Raw genomic sequence first — 24,633 nt, 5'->3', positions numbered from 1 at the left:
TTCTCGTGTGGGTTGCAAGATGCTATAACACATTTTTCTTGTCGTTTTATTCTGCAAATTACACTTCATTATCCTCAATTAATCACTGATGGAAACTATGTCGATATTAACCCCTTTCCTCCAGTGACGCATTTTTATTCCAACTACCACCAGGCGATTGTATGAACGCTAGTAAGGCCGCTGGCTGTGAAGGGGGTTAATGAATACAGTACTTAACCCCTCCAGTTGAAAGAGTCTACCCTAAGCTGAATGAGATCATTGTGAGGGAGCAGGAGTGAAACAGAAAGTAGGTTACGTGGCTGAAGGGGTTTAAACGATATACGAGTAAATAGCATACAGCCTGTGCTATGGTAAATCGCTATGGAAGAGGTGCTAAGAAACCTCCTAAGCCACCTAGAATACGGTCGTCCCTGATGCCCAGCAGTCCTCTTACATGCCACTCACCTACACATATCGCCACATCGGCCCTACCGATCATGCCTAATACATGCTCCGGCTCTCAGATGTGATGGTCTGAGGATTTTTTTTTTTTTTTTTTTTTGGCATAGTTTTACATGTCGTAAGTCTCTTGTGCACAAACAGCAAGGTCTGTTTTAAAGAAATTTTTAGCTATCATCCAACTGTTTCCTGTCCCAGCCTTCGGTCGAACTTGCATCCTTTTGAATGACAGACAGCCCTCTAACCACTTGACCATCAGCTACACACGACATTATGCAGCCAAGGAAAGGCATTTCGAGCTGCAGGCTTCAGACAGAGCCTTCAGTAACGTCTTTACTGTAACCATAGGTCACCGTTGAAGCTGATTATAATTTTCCAGTGGTAGAAATAATATCACTGTGTAGTTTATGAACTAACCACTTCAGCCCAATGATTTATATTTCTCATTCCAGAGGGTGGGAGATGCATGATATTTTTCCAGCAGAATGACAGAAGGGGAAGAGGTTGTGGTTCCACGCGAAAGCGTTACCTAACAACGGGGACCATTAGGAAGCTGTTACAAGTTTTAGGGCTGACTATGATAGTGTTGAAGAAATCTTTTTAGAGCTCACTATGGAATTCTTCGCTTTTTGCTGTACCCCCCTAGGTTTCGTATAATATCCTGCTTTGGAGTCCGGCTGCACAGTTTTGCAGTGCTTATTTATTTTACGCCTTCAGACGACTTTATGCAGGTTGTGAAAGGCACACTCAATCTGAGGGATTCGATATAGCCTACCCTTCCATATGAGAGGAATTTTTAAAACTTAATAAAATAGTCTGGTGGAAGCAAGCGTAAAATGTAATGATCCGTCATTAGACTGAAAAGGGTCAGACACTGCCATGTACTGTACACAGATAAATGGATAGTACACGGTTGTGGACAGGATTGGTTGAGGGTACACGCAGCGTAGATGTGCTGCTCATCCTGAATAAAATCATCTGGTGGTTCGTAGTATTTATAATTTAAAAAAGAATTCATGTACACAGACAGATGGATGCGTACATGGTTGTGGTAGAATTGCTGAGAGAGTATACGGTGTGGTATGGATTAAAAACATGATACAAACACAGGTAAATGAATGTGTAAATAGTTGTGGGAAAGATCAGTGAGTGTAGTATACATTAAGAAAGTTCCCATGGTATGTATACAGGCAGATGGATGCGTACACAGTTGTGGGCCGGATCGGCGAGGGCGCACACGGTGTGGTGGTGCGGGCGGTACACAACAACACCGGGGAACTGGTGGCGCTCAAGAAGGTGCCACTACGCAGGCTCCATCAGGGCATGCCAACCACTGCGCTCAGAGAGATCAAGGCACTGCAGCAAATCAACTCTCAACACGTAAGTTTATCTCTCTCTCAACACGCAAGTTTATCTCTTTGATTTACTTTTGCTGATGTTACATACTGTACTTTAATTTAGACCTGTACCACTCAGGACTTACTAAAGAAAAAGCTCAGAAGCTTAACCATTCCATAATCGAAGCACAGCAGCTGATCACCACTCAGCACGTAAGTTCGTCTGTATCTTATTCTTGTTATTGATATACTTTTTTTTTTTTTTTTTTGAGGTTTCCACACCATGATGGATAGCTACTGTATTTGTTCAGTTTCTTTCGTCTTTCTTCCAAACCTTTTTTTATTTAGTTTTATTCCATCATTTTCTTAAACAATTAATAGCAAACCAGGTGGCCAATTACCCTGTCAAACATCTTGATCATCAGTTACGTTTAGGCCTTTTAAAATGTTTTTTTGTGGTCAGAAGACAAACCATACAAACACACAAAGTTTTGGACCATATATTCTTTTGTGTTTATTAATCGTCGTGGTAATATGTAGCGACGTATGTCAGTGTACTGTAGCTGTGAGGAGACCATCCTGCATTCCACTAGTAACCTTTAATTCATATTAGTACTCCCAGGTTCCTGTGACACTGCCCCATCACTGAACTCAAGAAGAGCAAGGCACTGCAACCTCTCTGGTTGTTATATTCTTGCTGTTTTTACACGCGTGACCTATTAACTCTTGCAGTCTGATGACGTGATTAGTATATTATTCTTGTACTTTAATATGATTTTACTCAACTCATAGGAAAACTCTTGTCATGAAAGGGTCAATGAATGTTAAGTATAACATCTCCAGTTCGAAAAGTCTCTTCAGAGCTGTATGAAATCGACTGGCAGCGGCAACAATAAAATAAAATACAGTGCACAACCGTAGTGATCGGGTAACACTCTCAGCCTTCCGTGAATCATTTTCAAGTGAACAACACTGCCTGTCGTCAGCTGTAATAGAATATTGAAGAAGACACGCTGCAGCACATCAACACAGCAAGAAAGATCACCTCGTGTTGCTGTTAGAATATTTCATTATACTAACACTCCCAGGCTCCTGTGACTCACTTGCAGCTCACAGTACGGAAATTTACCCTTCTATTTTAGTCTTGCTGGTGCTATACTGTTATCTTAGACCTACAACACGTAAGACTAACGAAAGAAACATAACATAAGACTAACCTTTTCAAAATCAAGGCGCTGCAGCATATCAACTGATAGCACGTAACTTCACCTCCGCGAGACTTTTTTTTTTTTTTTTTTTGTCATTACTTGTGTCGCTCAGGAAAGTGGCACTGATTTCCATCAGGTCATGCCAACCACTACACTCAAGGAGACGAAGGCATTGCTATAAATCAGCTTACAGCTCTCAGATTCACACTTTTATTCATATAACACTTTCAGGCTCTTCTAACTCTTTGCTGAATCATGTCGTCTGGCGTTAACTGGATGAGAAGTATATACTGTAATTTGCTCATATAAAATAGGCGAAAAATTACTCTCTCTCTCTCTGTCTTGATTTCCGAACTGTAACAAAAGAGTAACACAAAAATGAGGTGTAAGTCACGAGGATGTACGAATACTACGGAGAGGATGCAGAGCCGTGGTACTATCTTACTCTGCCACTGAGCTACGAAACTAAGCTGCCGTAGCTGGAATATCTCTGCCTCATGGATATCCTGAATGAACTATAGTGTAGTCCCGGGAGTAAAAGTGTATCAAGATTGTCAACATCTACATCCATCTTGACCCACTCATGGGCAAAACAACTCTAGCATTTTATTTCAGCAAGTTTCAGACGATATTATTTATTGAAGAGTGAGTCATAGGGGTATGAGTGTGTCAGTAGCAGTACTATTAATTCTCTCACGGTCGGAACAGCTCTTGGTATTCTAATACAACTAACACCAGACGATTTTGTCAAGCTTAAAGTGAGTTACAGAAGCCTGAACGTAAATAAGAATAAAATTGTCTGATGATAATAATGATGATGATGATGATGATAATGATGATGACGATGATGATGATGACAATGATGATGATGATGATATGTTTCAGTTGGTGCTGTTGTTAGAGGTGTTGAGGAGGTTACTGGAGTCATGTTAGCCTTTGAACTGATACCGGTACCGGGCATCCTTACTAAAATAATCCTTGATGCAACAAGACTGTTTATTTCTCCAGTGCGATAATGAGTGATGACGATGATGATGATGATGATGATGATGATAATGATGATGATGATGAGGAGGAGGAGGAGGAAGAGGATATTTGACCAGGTGGAGCTGCTAGAGATGTTTGTCGAGGATGCTGTATTTGTCCTGACATTCAAACTGATGCTGAACAACCTTACTATAACACAACACGCATCCTAACGACTCACACCTCCAAAAGCAATATTCTGGTGTCTTAATGATGATGATGTTGATGATGATTATGATGATATATTTCAAGTGGTGCGTTTGCTTGACGTGTTTGCCGAGGGTGCCAATGTTCATACTGATCTTGTAAATGATAATGGGTAACCTAAATAAAATAATCCATGATACAGTAAGCCCTTTTATTACATCAAGAGGATGACAAATGATGACGAAGATGACGATCATAATTATTTCAGGTGGTGCGACTGCTAGATGTGTTTGCTGAGGGTGCCGGGTTCGTGCTGGCCTTTGAACTGATGCAGGGTGACCTGGGTGAGATGATCCGAGACGCGACACGCCCCCTGACCCCACCGCAGGTTAAGGCGTACCTCCACATGCTGCTGTCCGGTGTGGCGTTCCTCCATCAGCGCAACATCATGCACAGGGTACGCCATCATCACTGCTATATGGGGGAGTCGGTGGTGTTTGTACATTCAGCTATCAACAGAAGGACCCGTCTTCAATTCTCAGACCGGTCAGACCATTGGATTCAGTTTACATCCCTCTTCACCCAGCATTACAACTTTGGATGTGAATGTAAATCAACTACTACCAGTCATATTCTAAAGTGAAAATTGAGACTTTATAAAAATTATTTACTAGCTCTTAGGATCTTCGTATAGCCGCTAGTCATGTGGCCATCTTTATAACAGAAGGTATTTCAGTCAGGCAAATATGCGATGATTTTGTTCAGAAATCGACAATCGTAGATGACAAAAGGTATAATATTCTATACTCGTACATTAAATATTATTATTATTATTATTATTATTATTACTATTATTGAAAAGGAAGCGATTTGTTTGTGGCCAACCCTCTTGGATTAAGTTGTCTGGGTCCAGAGAGATAGATTACCACTACTACTACTACTGCTACTACTACTACTACTACTACTGCTACTACTACTACTACTACTATGCTGCTGTTGTTGCTGCTGCTACTACTACTACTACTACTACTACTACTACTACTACTACTACTACTACTACTACTACCATCATCATCATTAATACTTCCCACCAATATTTCCCACAAGGACCTCAAACCAGCCAACCTCCTGATCAGTGAGAAAGGCCAGCTGAAGATCGCCGACCTAGGCCTGTGTCGGGTGTTCTCCAGGAAGGGACGGCGCCTCTACTCCCATCAGGTCAGAGTCTGGCATTCATTGTCCTGGAAACGCACTCGATCCGCAACCTAGAATTCCTGGGTTCGATTCCCTGGCTATGGATGAAAATTTCGACAGTCTTCTTTTGCACCTAGAATGCTCGTACCTAGAACCGTAATAAGGACGTGGCTTATCAGTTCGATGGTTGTCTTAGCTTGAGGGAAAATGGGGACTAAGTAAACACTGCATGTCTGTCTTAACGACCGTATTGTAGTTAACGAACAGTAGTTTAAACCGTTTTCTTCACGTTAGTTCTATAGGGCCTCTGTGCTGGTGATCGTATGAAACCCATTACTTTATATTTACAGTTTCTCTCTCTCTCTCTCTCAACTTGCTTAGTCATCCTGCTGCTGCTAAGGCACTGCACTGAGTGGGTGGATGAGTGAGTGGTCGGATGGGGTAATGATTGGGTGGGCTGGTGGGTTCTCGGGGTACTTGCAATCTTTAACGTGCAGTCATGTCTAATAATATATCAGACATGTGTAGCAGGCTGTAACTGCCCTATGGACTGGACCTCCATGAGTGGGAGATGGACTCCTTGGAAGGATACTCTCCTGGCTTGGCTTAGACCCCCTAAGGAAGTGAGTTCTCTTAAGGGGTGTATTCTGAGACAGACATATGTTGCTAGCCAACTTGAAATGCCCTGAACCCGCCACCTGTGACGCTGTGTACATGACTACCAGTGACTACAGGGTTTGTAAAACATCCAGATGGGAGAGTATGCCTACAATTAACTAAGGTATATCAGAAGGTTTGAGGTTCAAGGCTGGCCAGGGTGCAGTAAAAATTTTTCCTTAACACCTTCACCTTACAGGGCATCACGTAAAAAAAGAAAAAATCCATTGCTCAAAATAAAAGACAAAGTGCATCATCGAGCTGAAGGGTAAAAAAATGGGGGGGGGTGAGAGTTAAGGATATAGTAAGCCTCCACCTTTGCAGTTTAGTGTCGAATGTAACCTTTAGGCCGCATTCACACAAGGCCACCGGTGGCCGCCACCGATGGCCTCCACTGGTGGCCCAGTGTGAAGAGGCCGGCAACTGGTGGTGCCGTATGAATGCTCCGATTTGAAAAAATGCTTTACAGCGAGTGGCAGCAACCGCCAGTGGCGGACACTAGTTGCGTGAGCGAGCCACCGCCGGGAGCTGGTTGCCGGCCGGGCAACCGCAGTGGCCTCGTATGAAAGGCTCCATTGAAAACTATGGGAGGCATCTAATTGCGGCCACTGGTGGTGGCCACCGGTGGCCTCGTGTGAAAGCGGCCTTAGAGTTTTACTAGTGTATCCACAAACGGGAGGTGGCCGTAGAACCTCATCTCCCATCTTAAACCCAGAGGGACTATCTTCCTCGATATCTGTTTTAGCTAACGATTTTTAAGCTCACTAGATCCCCTACCCTTACCGGTTTATATTATTATATATCAACTTTTAATACTACCAATACCTTGACCTCATTTTCATTATACTACTGCTATTTCCAGGCGATTTCAGTCACGTTAGGACGGATCTCTAGTAGGCTAATGATTGTACAGTATTTATGACGACTACCCAACTCCCCCTTTTCGTAAGTCTCCCCAAAACTGAATAAATTCCTCTGGAGGTGCCAAGATTATGCTACAATGTATACCACACCGGATCCAAGGAGTCAACATTGTCAGTACCTTATGTCATTTGTGTTTTATCCTTGCTACTTCTCGATTTTATTCAGGTCGGATGAAACATTTCAAATTAGAAGGGTCAGATTAATTTTTCCACTACTACAGGTCCTTGCAAGTTAAGTAGTCTGAAAACAGCAGGGACTAAAACAGTAATACGTCGCTAGATTCAGGGGGTTAACAGTTTCAATACGAAGTCATATTTATTCTATTATTCCTATTTGATAACGATTATACTCTATTTTGTAAAGGATTTTCGAACTGGAGAAATAGCACACAATCATCAATAACTCTTTCACTACTAGAATATTCCTCTGAACTCAACAATATATTGTACCAAGAAGAATGATGGGGAAACTTTTCTTATTACTTTTTCATTGCTGCTTTGAAGCTGATTTCCCAGTTCTCCCCAATTTAACAGTACCTACAGTTTGTATGGAGAACGTTGTGAGATTTTGAATAGCATCACGTACCGCAAGGATTACTTGGGCTACACTCACGCCTATCATGAATGCTTTGTAGCCTATATAGCAGCCTGTTAGAACAATGTGAACGAAAGCAAGCAGTCGCTTTGATCGCCTCGTCTGCTGTCAAAAAAAAAAAAAAAAAAAAAAAAATGGTGGACGCTGTGTATAGTGCTGTCAGTACATTAATGGTTGAATTAAATGATGAAACCTTAATGGACGCAGTTGATTTCCGGTGTCCACCTCTTTCTACAGTACCTTTGGCACGCCTGAAATTTAAGAAGTAAATGTGATATCAGTCCGTGCTGTGTGTTAATAATAGAATTCTTTTTTCTTTTTTGCCATTATACGACTGTTTCCATCTGTGATCTTTTTATCTCAAATGAAACAAAGTATCACCAAGAGAAGCCAACATAACATCAAGCTCCTACAAGGGTGACTGGATATATTTTCGGAATTACACCCAACTAACAAACACGGAATCTGTAGACTCATTGTTGAACTTGAACAGTGCTAAGGATTTTTTCTTCTATAACCATCTATCGTAAATGTTTTTTATGTACTTAGTAAGTAAAGAGGTGGAGGTGAATCATGAGCTCCTTACCAGTATAAATTTTCAGTATAATTTACCGGAACTGTTTGTACCCATGGGCAATTTTATGCCCGCATTGTAAACTGCCTCTCCATCTTTCATTGCATCCAGGTAAAACTTAACTAACCTCACCTATTCTAGCCTAATCTAACCCTACTCAACCCAAACAAACCTAACCTAACCTAATTTAACCTGATTCGATTTTAACGCAGATGCGATAACGGATTGAGATACGACTGGACCCTCGCCCCCCCCCCCTCCAATTTATTACCGTACAAACTGAAAAGTGCATTTGTAATGATGAGTATAGAAGAGAGATTGCTTAAAATTGCGTAAATTAAATGGTGAATATATAAATTTCTGTCTCCATTAGTTGGGTGAAATCCGACACTAATACCAGTAATGGTACACGTCAGTTGATATCACAAATGCTGTACGTGATGACACTACCATTCATTTTCACGACACCACATTCCAACCAACTAACACTGTGAAGAACCTCGGCGTTTATATGGACCGTTACATGATCTTTGATAATCACATTAAAGCAATAAGCAAGAGAGTAATGGGAGCTCTAATGTTTATTACCAGAATAAAACAGTTTTGATGAAGATATTCGCGTAATCATAATAAAATCTATGGTATTAAGTCACTTAAACTACTGTAACATTAAATGGTGTAGAACCAATACCACTTTGACTGTAAAAGTACAGAAACTACAAAACTTTGCTGCAAAAGATGCAGACGGAAGAGCCCGGAAGTATGATCATGTTACCCCCATTCTTAGAGAACTTCAATGGCTAACCGTAGGTAATCTAACAACACTTAACCTAGCAGTTACTATATTTAAAAAATTACATAATCTCCTCCCAGAGCACATCCTGTCTCTCCCGACCGTCAACAATGTATATAACCTGCAGCATAATCAAGCAACGAAATAATTTACATGTTCCAAAAGTTAACACAGACACAGGGACCAGATCACTTTCAGAAGCAGATCTAAACTATGGAATGAGCTGTCATTATATATTAAAGAGTCCCATAACTTATATATATATTTAAAGCAAAACTAAAAGACTACCTACTAAGCAAAACTTGGTTGTATGGCCTCACAACTAACACAAGAACAACTCTGCATCAGTGTACTATTGTCTTAAACCATATACTGTATGTACAGTATGTACCGTATCATTAAATTTACCGTTAGCATGTAAGTACAATGTAAGAAGAATAACCACTTTCTGTGGAAATAAAGTATTTAAAATTTAATTAAATTTTAATGCGCGACGAGGTTGTTTATAATTTTGATGACTCAGCATTGTCTCGCTAGTTAAGCATCTCTCCAACGTGATCGTTTGGCATGCAAGCGGACAGTGAACAGGGTGATCATGATAGGCTAGCTTCAGCGGGCCATTCACCCACGAACATGTTAGCCTTCTAGGGTAAGGTGGACTCATTTTATTTTTTTTTATCTTGCATATTTCCTAAACAAATTACCATCAACTTGCTGTTTTAATAATGTTTTGTTTTATTATTGTAATAATAATAATAATAATAATAATAATAATAATAATAATATTATTATTATTATTATTATTATTATTAATATTACTAATACACGGAAGAAAGATGTAACATTTTCCCATGTCTCTTGGTCTTTCCGCACAAGCAAATGTTAGTTAAAAAAAAAAAAATACAGATTACAGGCCTATTTGTTACTGGAAGGACGGGGAAAGGAGAGAACAGAAACAGCGTGTCTTTTGTTGATCCTGCAATTTAAAATCTGTTACGAGAGGAAGCTGATCGTAAAGTTCTTAGTGAATCAGGGTCCAAACACATAACTATATCATAAGTATCTGTGCCAGTGAAATTCTAAATCATTACTGTATTTCGACTTTGCTCTTCTGACCTCTTTAACCATCGCATGGTCAAAGCAACTCAATTATTCTATTCCGATTGGCGCCGAATTATTTTGTGTTATCTGACTGTAGGTCATAGGAGCATGAATACATATGTTAAGAATAATGTCCATTTTTTCGGGAGGCGGCGAGATGATACTGTATAAAGTAGTCCGGCACAGGCAAGAATAACAAAAACAAGACGCAATAGTATAGATTTTTTTTTTTTTCTTGTTTAACTTCAGCTGGAGAGTGGTAGGTGGGGACGCTCACCATTCACTCACTCGATGTAGCGCTCCTCTTGGGTGACTGCCCTTTCCGCTCTTCCTACCGTCCTCTTCTGTCTTTCCTTCATTCTTTCCTCTTCCTTCTTTCTACGGGTGACTCTACACTGAGTGACAAGCCAAATGGTTTCCTGTACTCCAGGATCTACGGTGAGTGGTAACCATATAACCAAATTATGGCGCCTGGTGGTTTAGTGGGCAATTAAGGTGCTACAATCGGATTGAGCCGGTGCAGGATATCCAAAAGATGGCTGGAATTTATTGCTCACGTAATGCCACTTAGGGATGAACGAGGCCGATCACTCACACTGAATGTCAGGACCAACTTGCCTAGCCCCGGGATCCTGCGCTTCTCATGGGGCAACATAGGATTAGATGATGAATGAATGAATGAATGAATGAACTTCAGATGGTGAAATATTACCAAGCGCAGATTCTGTATTGGTAGCCTACTCTATTCCATGCAGCTAACGCCAAGCGAATATACTAGCTGAGAGAGGGCTACAGGAGCCTGAGCGTAACGGATGATGTCCTTTTTGTTCAGGTGGCAACGAGATGGTACCGAGCGCCGGAGCTGCTATACGGAGCGCGCCAGTACGACGAAGGGGTGGACTTGTGGGCCGTCGGCTGCATTTTTGGCGAGATGATTAACTGCTCACCTGTCTTCCCGGTAATTATTGCAAGTCATCGTTGTTTGTCGACTTTCGTTTTATTTAATTATTTATATATTTAATAACTTATGCTATTTCATCCTATGTAAATTACATAAATATTGCCACTTAAAAGTCCGCTTATGAATAAATAGCCAATTTGCCAGTTCCCACATTTACAGAACCTAATGGATAGTATTTAAAAGAAAAAAAAAATGATATTGTAGAACTTATCCCTGAAATGTGTAAAGGACCACCTTCATGATATATGTAAAGGACCATCTGCATACGCAATGGGGAGGAGGTGTTCAAGGGGTTAGAGAAGTAGTATGTTGTTTGATAGGGCATGAGCTCAATCCCAGACTGTGGTAGGGAACAGTCTGAAGATCTGTATATATATATATATATATATATATATATATATATATATATATATATATATATATATATATATATTCTTAAATTCACTCTCATCTTAAATGTCGGGACCAACTGCCTTGCCCCGGGCTCGTACGCTCCTCATGGGGCAATACAGGATTGGATGATGGATATATATATATATATATATATATATATATATATATATATATATATATATATATATATATATATATATACATACTCTCATCTTAGATGTCACGACCAAATTGCCTAGCCCCGGCCTTCTACGCTCCTCATGGGGCAACGTAGGATGATGGATGGATATATATATATATATATATGTGTGTGTGTGTGTGTGTGTGTGTGTGTATTGCTTTTACTTCATTACTACTGCCTCAGCAGGACACACATTTCTATTATCGGGGTCCATACACATTTCAGGAATAAATTTAAATAAGTGTTACAATATACCCATTCATGACAGTTGGTGCAGTTGGATATTATTCAGGCAAACGCCAGATTTTTTTTTTTTTTTCTTGTAAGAGAAGTCCTAGGAGTCAGAGGCTTCGAAAATTATCTGAAGTTACTAATTTCTGATACCGGCACACCTGCGTATCCGTTTTGGCTTACACCAGACGATTTTGTTCAATCCAAAAAATTCCTAAGAATCGAAAGGATTATCTATTGTGTCAACCTATACTTCTCTCACTTAACTTGGACTAAGATTAACGTCTCTTCACCTTGAATGCTGATCTGTAACAAGAAATTAACGTGGGAGCATAACGCTAGTCACGATGAGGTATTATGATAAGGACGTAGAGCAGTAATAGAATCTCATTATGTCACTCATGTGTACATAGCCACAAAAGGACAAAATTTTGGTCCAAGTTATGATGAGCGAATTGGCAGTATGTGTCTGGCAATTTGAAAGCACCATGGATCAACTATGTGTTGTGATGTGGATCTTAGGTTACCCTACAGCTGTGAACAATTATTATTCGCTGAAACTTTTCAGTTGGCTGTGGCACTGGAAGGTGTTACACGAACTAGTATTAGGTGTTAGCAAGATGAAGCACAACAAAAGAGTACGAGAAGCAACGCAGGGTACTCTCTGCCATTTGAGGTGCGATGAGAAATTCGGAAAGCAAGGCACGTTGGGAGCAGAGGATTATAGACGATATTTTGCTCATGGTTGCACTCTCAGTAAGGTCGTCCTCTGCCCCCCCCCCCCCTCCTTCTTTCACTCCTCCCGGAACCTCTCTGTGACGGTTGATTTTGTAGCCTAGACTCGAGTCCTTACACCTCACGAGGGTTGATTTGTGTATGTGTACCATTGCTGTAATATTGTAATTTAGTAGGTGTCCAACAGGGTGCAAACAGCACCAGAAAACCGTATATGGTGTTGTGAATCTTTGGTGCCCTCAATGTAGACAGAATAATAGATAAACAAGTAAAGAAGTAAATAAATAAATAATAAACCCGCAACCCTGAATTCGATGGACTTGTGTATGGTCCCTATCAGTAAATTCATGGTCGTTTAATAAGAGTGGAAATTTTGCATTCTTGGTGCCATTTTGTATCGCAAAACACAGATGCAGATAGTTCGTTGATAAGGATATCCCTTGTGAAGTCAGGCGCCGTTTCCCTCACCTCTTACTATCCCTAGATTGCAAAAGCAGTAACAACCCCTATTCACGCCAGATTTTTGTCCTTTTTCCGTTTTCCTCACGTGGCTCAGTGATAGAAAAAAACATTATAATACGGCTCTATATCTTTCCACAGCTGTTGTTCGCGATTATCATCATATTCTAGGTCTAATGTTGTTACCTATCAGCATTCAGTTTGAAAATTTGGCGATTGTAAGCATGTTAAAGTGATAGGTTTATAGTGCTACCTCCACTACTCCCACTAACAAGTACAACCACAACAACTTTAATCTTTGTTTATGGCCAACAGGGAGAAAGCGACATTGACCAGCTGTGTGTGGTGCTGCGTATCTTAGGCACGCCCAGTGAGGTCTCCTGGCCTGGACTGTCACAGCTCCCGGACTACAAGAAGATCACCTTTCCAGAGTCCAAGGCAATACCTCTTGAACAGGTTAGTAGTCAGTTATTGATGAATGCATCTGTAACGCAACGGTAAATGCAGATAGCATCAGTGACCCTAGATCCCTCTCCTTTCCCCTTTCAACTATGCCTTAGTTTTTTCAGATGATGAAGAAGAGGAAAATTTTGGCTTCTGATAACACTGACAAATGACACGTATTCTACAATTAATATGAAGGGAAAAAAATTATGTATATTTTCTATTTCCATTTGGTACGAATTTGACGCTAGTGATCACACCGAGTAAATAAATTGCTGAAGTTGTCACTGTAAGCTCCTAAAATACAGCTGTTGATACTGTACCAACATGAATACCGACTGGTACTGTTATTTGGTTATAAAATACCAATGGCGGAAAAAATGCCTAATAAACGTTGACCATTACCTTTTAGCGACTGTGTGGCCTGAAGGTACAGCCCTCTCTTCTCATGTGGATCCAACTTTGAATCTGCCTGAAAACATTATTTTTTTCCCTCTAAGAGTTTCCCACGGCATAAAGGTTTCCATAGTCAAACTGATGGCAAAGTTACGTTCATCAGTACCAGATCTTACTGATCACAAGCATTACTAGGAAATCCGCTTGTTTAAATCTCGACTGACGACTTCCGTATATTACTCTGGCTATCGCCAAACTATGCTACTTGCCACTGGGAAACTTCCGATTCTTTAAAGCTGAAACCAGCCATACAAAGCACAAACTTTAAACACCACAAAATATGACCATCTGTGTGCTTCAAGCCAACCGTACAAAACACAAGTTTCCATATTACTGAAACATCCATGTGCTTCAAACCAGCCGTCCAGTACAAAACACAGTAATTTCAGCATTTTTGAGACACACATGGGCTTCAAACCAGGCATACATAGTTTTAGCATTACCAAGACATCCATGTGCTTCAGACCCTTAGACAGTGAGGAGAAACCCACATTAAATAAAAACGTCTAGTGGCAACATGTATAAAATAGTTAAGCTCTCTACTGGAATCAGAGAATTAATGCATAGATACAGGTACTTGTTTTTTTTTTATTTTTTTTTTTAATTAAAGTCGACAAAAGGGCACTCCGAATTCTAATAAAGTTATTTAGCAGCAGCAAGAATATAAGTTTATGTTTATGTTGGCATCAGAGCTAATCACTTATGTTTCAAAACGTCTTTCCTAATTTATCCTTGCTACCACGAGACGAGTGTATGAGAGACTTAAAATGGACGGGTCCAGCATTTATCTATATTAACCACTTAGCAGGAATTTACAAGTTAATCTTCTCGTGCTTGGAACAGCATTAGTGTTGTTATGCAGCTGGATCTGAAATAGACACCTAAGATAGATAATACTATCATTAATCCTCTCACTGGTGGAATAACTCTAGAAGTTTATTCCAGCAAACGCCACTTGATTATATTCAGTTAAGGGAGAGTCATAACGGCTTTAAGTTAAGATTTTCATCATTAATATTTTCATGGGTGGGAAAATTCAAATACTATTCCATTTAATGTCAGACGATTTTATTTGCCTGACAACATTCTATTCAAACATCAACCAGTTAACTTAACATGGCGGTGAAGCATAACCAGAGGTATGTGAAGACTTTCAGTGGCATAGGAGTATGTTCAGAGAATAGAAGGGCATGTTGAGTGTGATGAGAACTAGAACAATGACTGACTTTCCTGTCTGTCATCCAGTTCTTTTTTTTACTCCATCATGTAAGTTAGGGCCTGGGTCTAGGCCACTTAGTCCTGATATTTGAGTCAAGAGCGAATATACTAGCTCGTCCGATTGGCAGTAGGTGAGAAACAAACCCTTCCATCCCTAGGAGGGAGACCTTTACCTGCCCCAACCATTTGGAGCACCTAAACCCACTACCGCACCAAACATGCATTTGGTTCGTGGCTACCATCCAATAAAGTGTGCATTTTCCTTGCTTTCAAATACCATTTGGCCTGTCACTCAGTGTAGATTGACCAGAAGGTTGCTCTACACAGAATGAGTGGATGGTGGGGACCACTATCAAGACTAACTTTTACTGCATAATATGATCACTTACTTTGCTCAGGCTTAATAATATTGTTATTTTTTTAATAAAATCGTCATCTTGGTACAAAATTATAATGAAATACACTTGTTACCGAGATATTTTGATATACTTGGAGGTGTGTTAGGCTCCACATTACCATATGTGTGTAACATTGGTGAGGCATGGAAACAAAGTCAAGAGTAATAGCAGGGAAACTGGAATTAGCGAGGAATGAGAATGGATAGTGCAAGAGTGGATGGGGTAAGAAATAATGTGATTTGCGAAAGATGCTGAGTAAGGAAGCCTGTTGATATAGGATACACCGGTACAGTACATAGAAGGCAGTTCATTGAGATTAGAGCCATGCGGAGATAAAACATATAGATAGGGTAATGGAAATGGCATATGTGGGTTAATCTGAAGTGAAAAGAAGACGTGGCATGCCAAGAGGGAGGTGAAGTACCGTGATTGAAAAAAAAAAATTATGGAAGTGAATGAAGGAAGGGAATTGGCAGAGATCGAGTTGACAGGATGAATTATGTAGGCTGCTAAGGAACATATGACAAGGCTTGATTTTTTTTTTCTTTTTTTTCGAGACAATCGACGGATCGATTTTATTAGAACCGCATCTCTAAAATAAAAAAAAAAATTAATAAAAAAACAGTGCTCATGGCTGGGTCCGTGACACAGTCGGAATACCGTGGCCTCGGCTGGTGCGCCAAGGATTGTCTTGCCTGTGTTACTGGATATGCCATTGATAATTCTCCCTCTTCATTGCTTCTTGGTCGTTTTCTGGACCTTACCGCACTTTTTTCTAAAGCAGGATAAAGGTCAGGATGATGGAAACTTTAATGTAATGGCCTCTTCCGTAACAGTGGGTGGGGGCACCCACCATCCTTGATGTAGTGGCACCATCAGGTGACGCTATGCTGAGTAATAAGCTAAATGGCTTTATGTAGCCTAGGAAAACATTTATTAGGCTAGGTGACAACCATGTAGCCAAATAGACACGTGGTGGTCTAGTGGGCTAAGACGCTCCAATCAGATGCAAGAGTTAACCGTTACTCCCAGTCTTTCATTTATGCAACAGGTCAGCTCTGGAACTGTCTCCCTCTGTCTGTATTTCCTGCTGCCTATGATCTCCAGTCTTTCAAACGCAGTGTGTCCAGGCATCTCAAAATGATCGGATCTTGAATTTGGCTCTCTACTGTATTTAGTTTTTCTCTTGGAGGGAACTGTTACTGCGGGCTCATGGCCTTTGGTTCCTTCTTCCTCGCATTAAAAAAAAAAAAAACATGCGAGAGTAGGCTGAGTTTATTGCTCACATACTCCACTCATGAGTTGCGACTGGTCTCTCTTGCTTTCAGTATTGGGACTAAGAAGTCTAGTTTCGGGCCCCTAAGCTCCTGGTGGAGGAATAAGGGAGTGATGATGGATGGATGGATGGATGGACATCTGATCTTCCTATACAGTATCGTATCACATTATCCTCAGTATCCTCTTAGCTAATGGAAATAGGCCTATTGAAACTAGACTTTGAATATAGGCTACAACTAGTTCCTGAACAGCTAGAAAACATAATTCAATCTCTTTGTGGAGTGCTTCAGAGACAAAATGTTTCTGTGAAATGCAACAGCAGTGTCCTGTGGACCAGGTTTAATATATCTCATTGATCTCACTGTACTTCACTACGGGTCAGCAGGAGACTGACAGCGGTTGTGAAGCGAGTGGACTTCACTAAGAACTACTAGTGTGCCTCTGTACTCATTCAGTGGGAGCAGACTGGATTAAGGCAAGGGCATATTAATGGCCTTTGCTGAGTTCCGGCGCATATATATATATATATATATATATATATATATATATATATATATATATATATATATATATATATATATATATATATATATATATATATATATATATATATATATATATATATATCCTGCTTTGAGGAGGACTTTTCTCTCAAAAAACCGCAGCCGGGCAGCTGCTCCTCATCGGCTGGGGTCTGTCTGTGCACGTGCCTGATCTTATGTCTGAGAGGGTTAAGATCTGTGTTGGCATATGGGTTATGTAGCCAAACTGTACCACTCCGTCTACCTTAACTCAGCGATTTGTTTTCTTTTTAAGCCGTTTCGCCAGAATAAAGACCCGTGTCTCTATATCCTTTCCATAGGACTTCTTTGTGACTGGCATCATTTTCTAGCATTCATGCCGTTAATGCTTATAGGCAGAATAATACAATATTACGGCTATTAACACTCTTTCCCTAACACTACTTTTGTGACTAGCGCAATATTCTAGCGTTATTCTCTTGTTCTTTCCATAACACATCTTTGCGACTAGCGCAATATTCTAGCGTTGTTTTCTTGTTCTTTCCATAACACATCTTTGCGACTAGCGCAATATTCTAGTGTTATTGGCTTGTTCTTTTTTATAACACTTTTTCATGACTAGCCCGGTATTCTAGTGTTATTCTATTGTCACCAATCAGCCTTCAGGGTGGAGGGAGGGCAATTTTTGGCCAGGTTAACACTCTTAGGCTCATATGACTCATTCTCGGCTGAATAAAATCGTCTGGAGTAAAATGCTAGGGTAGTCGGACTATGGCAAGGCTAATGGGCACAGTACTGACGCTGGGGGTTCCTGTGATTCACCTTCAACTAATCAAAATCGTCTCGGGTTAGCGGGACGACAATACTCGAGTTGTCCTGACCATGAACGGGCTAAAGCGGACATAATAGGCTATAATAACAACTTGTATGATTGCAGTGGTTTTGTGAATGATCAACACAACACTGCTGCCCAAGTTATCCCATCATTATTTACAGAACCAGTTTCTTCCCTGCTTGGTGACCATAGAACCAACAAACACAAGCCTGGTGATCTAGTGGGCTAAAGTTCTCCAACCGTTATCGTCCATAAGGGTTCAGGTCCAAGGAATGGTTGGGATTTATTTCTCACATAATGTCAGTTTAGGCTAACGACTGATTACTCACCTAAAATGTCTGAACGGAATTGCTTAACCACGAGACCTCACGCTCCTAATGAGAAAATACAGGATTCAAAGATGATGATGATGATGATGATGATGATGATGTTATATTTTTACGTACTAGATTCTTGGCCAAGATTACACAGTCCGTTTTCTAAGGCCCAGCAATTTCGCGAAGAACAGATGGCAGCAAGCACCTTAACATGCATAAGATGGGCACTGATGCCGATCGTTCACAATGAATAATGCTAATGCCTGTGGGTCATGTGGCGGAAGAGTTATGACTGTTTTAACGAAATTCGAATCCCCAACCTGTTCCCTGCCCCAGTCTGTGATCTATCTCCCGTCCTTCTGAACAGCAGTCTAACGCTATTATTCAGACACCCAATTTTCCGTGTCCCACACCACTTTATTCACTGTCTCGCTCCTTTATCAAGTTACCAGATACACCTATATTTACGTAGACGCCTGACATGGGCTGCCAGCTCTTTAAAGGCGTCCAAACTGTGTCTGACGTTCCTGAAAGGTAACTCTTCCCTGGGGCACAAGAACACCACTTTCAATCACTGCAGTAGAGACTCGTCCCCTACCCAGTGTTTCATGCACCAGTGTAAGTGTGGAAGGTTTTTGGAGTGTAGGGTGAGGACTGCATGGAAAACTGATTCTGGATGAGTGTGATTATTAGTGAGAGAAACAGTATAAGTTATAAAGTGACCCTGGACTGGGTGTGATCATGTGAGAACACATGGCAGGTCATACTATTGCAGCCTCGTTATTTCCATGAATACAGATGACTCCTTTTCGGGATACTTTTGATGATACCATACGAATTTATGCAGCTTAGGAAATGCCACTTAAGTTGAAGAATTGTATAGTATGTCTATTTCTCTAATTGAAAATTTCTTTAGGAGATGGCAAGAATGTAATGAATACCACTCTAGGACTCACTGGGTTAGCCCAGCAATGTCCATCCAAACGCAAGACACTGCAAAATATTAATCAGACCTTTCTTTTACCACCAGGTCCTGCCAGACGCTTCTCCCGATGCCTTAGACTTGATAAAAAAGTTCCTTGTATATTTTTCTGAGAAGAGGATTTCTGCGAGCAACGTAAGTTTGATTCACAGACAGATTTACATAAGAAGACAAGAAAATAGGAACACAAAAAATTTAAACACAGTTAAGAGATAGAGAGAATATTTTAGCTCTCAGGCAGTAGCAGAAAAGAAACAAAACCAAAAGCAGCAGAAAGCGTGTAGATGGGGCCTCAGATCCGTCTTTCTCTTCCATACCTTTATCACAACGAGTTGCTGTTGTTGATTTGACCGTAGATTTATCATAACCTGTATCCAGTGGACCGTAGGTTGAAGATAGTCTACTGCAATATGGAGGAAGGAGAAGGAATATGTATAACCGCACGCCTACGCCACCAGGTGCCACTGAGTGAAAGCGTTCTTCCCCAGCATCATTACACATCAATACGTTGTGCATGTACAACAATCGGTACCACTTCCACAATTCTAAACCCGAACTAGATATACGTACACCTCATGTTAACACACATATAACCTTCATTTATCTCTGCCTTTCATAAATCAATAAACTAACTCAATTACACCATTCGTTCGTGCACATAATTATCCGACACTACACACTTCACTCCCTCCCACTCATCGACTTCCTTCCCTGTCTTCTTCGTTTAACACAACACCATCGTACCTCGCATCTAGAACACAGTCACCACTTTCACTCTCCTTCATTCCTCATCCACTCCTCACACATTCCTCACAGCCATATAAATCTGCTTACTTTTACTGGGCCCTGGGCAAGTACAGAACCCAGGTACGAGGGTTTCTGAACTTTTCCCAGAAGGAGTCTAATCCTTGCCATTGTTTCCCTTTTTGCCCTTGGGCCTACAGGGATCACAGGTGACAGTATTCTTTCTCCATTGCCCCAGAATGGTGAAAGTTACCTCACAACATATCAAAAGGTTCTCCGGGCTAGAAGAAACCCAGTGTACAAGAATGTCATCAACAAAAGCAACAACAAAAATATAATAATAATAATAATAATAATAATAATAATAATAATAATAATAATAATAATGATGATGATAATAATATTCATCCATCCATCCATCATCCAATCCTACATTGCCCCATGAGGAGCGTAGGAGCCTGGGGCTAGGCAGTTGTTCCCGACATTTAAGATGCGAGTGACCAGCCTCACTCATCCCTGAGTGGCAATACATGAGCAATCAACCCCAACCACCCCTTGGATATAAACCCTCACCTGCTCAATCCGACTGGAGCGCAATAATTACCCACTAAACCACCAGGCGCCAAAATTTGGTTATATGGTTAGCACCCGGCGTAGTAAATGGTTTCCTGGTGTACAGGAAACCATTTGGCTTGTCACTCAGTGTAGAGTCACCCACAAGCAGAAGGAAGAGGAAAGAATGAAGGAAAGAAAGACAGACGAGGATGGAAGGAAAGAAGGATGGAGGAGAGGAAAGGGCAGACACCAGACAGCAGCGCTACATCGAGTGAGTGGATGGTGAGCTTCCCCATCTACCACTACTACTGCTACTACTACTACTACTACTACTACTAATGATGATAATAATAATAATAATAATATTGATAATAATAATAATGATAATAATAATAATAATAATAAAAACAACAATAAAATAATAATAATAATAATAATAATAATAATAATGTTATTGATAATGATGTTCCACAGGCCCTGATGCACGACTATTTCTTCAGCCCGCCTCTGCCCACCCCACCCACGGAAATGCCCATCCCGCCCACCACGAAGCCTTCCCCGCCCGCAACGCAGGAGTACATCACTGACTTCCCGATCACTGACATCACTGACTCCATCGCGGCTCGTCTCGATGCTTTATATATGAATTTGTGAAGTCAGAGAAATATATATTTTTGATTGGATTCAGAGGCCACCTTTATAATGGATATTTAACTAATTCTATCGATTAGAAAATAATATCAATTAAATATGGGACCCTTCAATCTCATGACGTGACGTATTTATATCTTATCACTGAGACCAACAGTCGATTTTCTTCAGTTTAGGAAAGCCCTCTTATACTAAAGGTGTTACTGAAGGCTGCATCTAATCCTGACAGTTCCTAAAGTCTATCAACACGTTCATATAGTTGTCTAAAGGTAGCAAGCATAAAATACAATATACTTCATCTGACTGAAGGGTTAATACTAATAATTTTGTTTTGTCGTAAATGTTCATCATATTATTCACTTTCGTTTGGTTATGAAGTGTTTGGTGGCTGAGTGAGATACGGTAAAAGTATAAATTAACGATTACTGACAAAACCTAAGCTCAGGAAAAGCCCTATGTGTACTGACGGTGGACAGGATAATTATTTTCTTGTCCCTGGTGCGAGAAGGTGCCCTGTGTCTGTTTTGTGTGCGTGTTTCTTTGGTTTTTCATCTTTTTTGAGCCAATAAAACAACTTTCAACAGTTCCTTGGATTTTGGAGGGAAACCTAGTGAATGGCCTAAGTATTTATCTGTTCTTTACCAACTGCAAAACACAAAAGTCCTCTCAGCAGTTCAGTAGTATCATAAATCTATTTACTTTTCGTATATAAAAATCAGCAAAATATTCACTCTGATCTGCTTGTGAGGGGCATGCTAGCAGAATAAATGATAACAGAATGATTAACGAACAATCCGATACACAATTTAAACTCAAGATGGTTTATTGATGGGGAAGATGTATTCTTGTCCCTAAATTAAGATAGTGCCCTTCCATGTATTTTGTTTACGTTTTTGTTATTCGTCTTAACCCCATGAATAGTCTGACGCACTGTGAATCTTGTAGTAGTAGTAGTAATAGTAGTAGTAGTTGTTGTTGTTGTTGTAGTAATAGCAGTAGTAGTAGTAGTAATTCACACGGGACAGGAATCCAGTGAACTTCAGGCTACAGTTGCCCTGTTCCTGCAGTACATCATCCCCCTTTCGGGGATTAGGGAGGGACTAGGGATCATTTAGATAACTGGGCAGCTAATTTATCCAGTTATATTGGTGCCATCGCGTGAAGACGTCATTAACCAGTACGTTTTATTATTATTATTGTTATTTTATTATTATTGTCTATTATTATTTATGGGACGAGATCCAACAGGTACTCCTTACCCTCCGAGGTCCTCTGCTGCCTTCTCTAGACCTAGGGAACTAGGGCACGTACCATCTTTGTCCTTATACTCTCGAAACACTCCGCTGCTACAGGTGCCAAAGATACGGCGACCACAGAGCCACCTGCAGCCTGCCCACAGTTTGCGGTATGTGCAGTGGCCTTCATGAGACAATGCTGCCTATCGAAATATAAAACCAGGGAAGCCATCACCTCCCACTGCCCCAACTGCTCTGGTTCACAGCACATGTGGCATCCCAGCTGCCCCACCGGAGTGGCGTATATACTGCGGGGTCGCGAATATCAGGTAGCCTGGGTGCAACACCAGCAGGCAATTAGCATCTAGTTTGCACCTCCTGGAACCTTTGTCTGGGGTCAGGACCTCCATGCAGGGGCACCCCCTCCTCCATCTCTTGACGCCAGTGCTTTTCTACCTCTTCCCAGTGCTACTGTTCATCAAGCTAAGCCTGTTGAACCTCGCCACTCTGCTCCGGCCCTTGCTCCACAGACATCTACTTCGGTCAACACCCCCGGTGCTCTCACTGTGGACGAACTACGAGAGCTTGGCAAGGAGCTGGCTCTGGGGCTGGCACCGCTCCTATAGAGTCTCCTTTCGGGATGAAAGTCAGCACGGTGACCTTTGAAAAAATGGTTGATCGAATTATAACGAAAATCGTGGAGACGAAAACACTGCATCACTCTTCCCCCACTCCTTTGGCCTCGCCTCAACCCATGTTAACTTAAACCTGGATGTCTTCTTCCACGCTACCCCAGCCTTGATGATTTGCACCTCTTCCTAGGTGTGCCCATACACTCTGACGGGCTTTGCCCGTGTCCTCTCTCGGGAGGCAAATTCATACAAACAGAAGAAGCCTCAGTGCGAAATTAGTCATGATGAAACTTCTGTCTTAGACTCGTGTTTCTCTACACCACTCACACAAAACTCATTCATTCATCATCTAATCCAGTGTTGCGCCATGAGGAGCGTAGGAACTCGGGGTTAGGGAAGTTGGTCCCGACATTTAAAATAAGAGTGACCAGCCTCACTCATCCCTAAGTGGCATTACGTGAGCAATAAACCATAAGAATACGATAGTGATAATAAAAATAATAAAAATAGTAATTGAAACAGATCTCAACCTATGGTAACAGGTGGAGATCAGTAATAATAATAATATTAATAATCGATCTATCTATCTATTCCCAGACGCCTCAATCCCGATCGGGGTGGCCACAAACAAATCGCCTCCACGTCGCCCTGTCCCCCGCCATTTCACTGCCCCGCTCCCAACTCACACCCCCCTCTCTCATATACCTCTCCACCCCATCCCTCCATCTCATCTTCGGCCTCCCCCTCCCTCTACCCCTCCTCCACCTCACTCACATACACTCTCTTCGTCAGTCTTTCACCCTCCATCCGCTCCACATGGCCAAACCATCTCAGTGTATTCCTCCTAACGCTTCCTATCACATCCACATCCACACCACAACGCTCCTTTATATCCTCATTTGTCAGCCTGTATCTCCATGTGACTCCACAGGCTCCTCTTAAATAACTCATTTCCACTGTTCTCACTCTTGACTTGTGTCCTTCCAGCAACGTCCAAGCTTCACTTCCCTACGTTAGAGTTGGTATCACAATACTGTCATGTAGTAACTTTTTCACTTCCATGCTCACTTCCCTGCTTCTTATCACTGCTTTCAAGGAACCAGCAACCTTTCTTCCCTGCTGTACCCTTTCAAGCACTTCACCCTGCAAACTTCCATCCTTACTCATCACACTACCCAAGTACTTAAACATAATCACATTTTCCAATTTCTCACCATCCAACCTTGCTGTACATTCACTGACTTCACCTCTCTCAAAGACCATCACTTTACTCTTCCCTACATTCACCTTTAGATTCCGTTTCTTACACACTCTCCCAAACTCATCCACCAAGCCCTGCAGCTCTCCTTCGTCTTCACTCAACAACACAGTATCATCTGCAAACAACAGTACAGGGAGTTTCCAAACACTACCC

The 24,633-nt window shown here is 41.1% G+C and overlaps 1 protein-coding gene across 1 annotated transcript; it reads left to right on the top strand.

Annotated features, from left to right (window-relative positions):
* The first annotated feature begins 1,632 nt into the window (after window positions 1-1,632).
* On the top strand, window positions 1,633-23,213 carry LOC145408091 (cyclin-dependent kinase 20-like). Its single transcript, XM_080278899.1, has 9 exons — window positions 1,633-1,818; window positions 4,425-4,613; window positions 5,264-5,374; window positions 10,826-10,951; window positions 13,269-13,409; window positions 19,451-19,537; window positions 21,176-21,351; window positions 22,620-22,757; window positions 23,054-23,213. The coding sequence occupies exons 1-9, from the start codon at window positions 1,633-1,635 to the stop codon at window positions 23,211-23,213; spliced, it is 1,314 nt and encodes a 437-aa protein (XP_080135025.1).
* The last annotated feature ends 1,420 nt before the right edge of the window (window positions 23,214-24,633 follow it).

This window comes from Coenobita brevimanus, chromosome 75 (genome assembly GCF_032717465.1).
Source record: "Coenobita brevimanus isolate Jiangsu-jjx chromosome 75, ASM3271746v2, whole genome shotgun sequence".
Classification (NCBI taxonomy): Eukaryota; Metazoa; Arthropoda; class Malacostraca; order Decapoda; family Coenobitidae; genus Coenobita; species Coenobita brevimanus.
The sequence above is the reverse complement of the archived record's forward strand: the minus strand, read 5'-3'. Positions and strand labels throughout refer to the sequence as shown.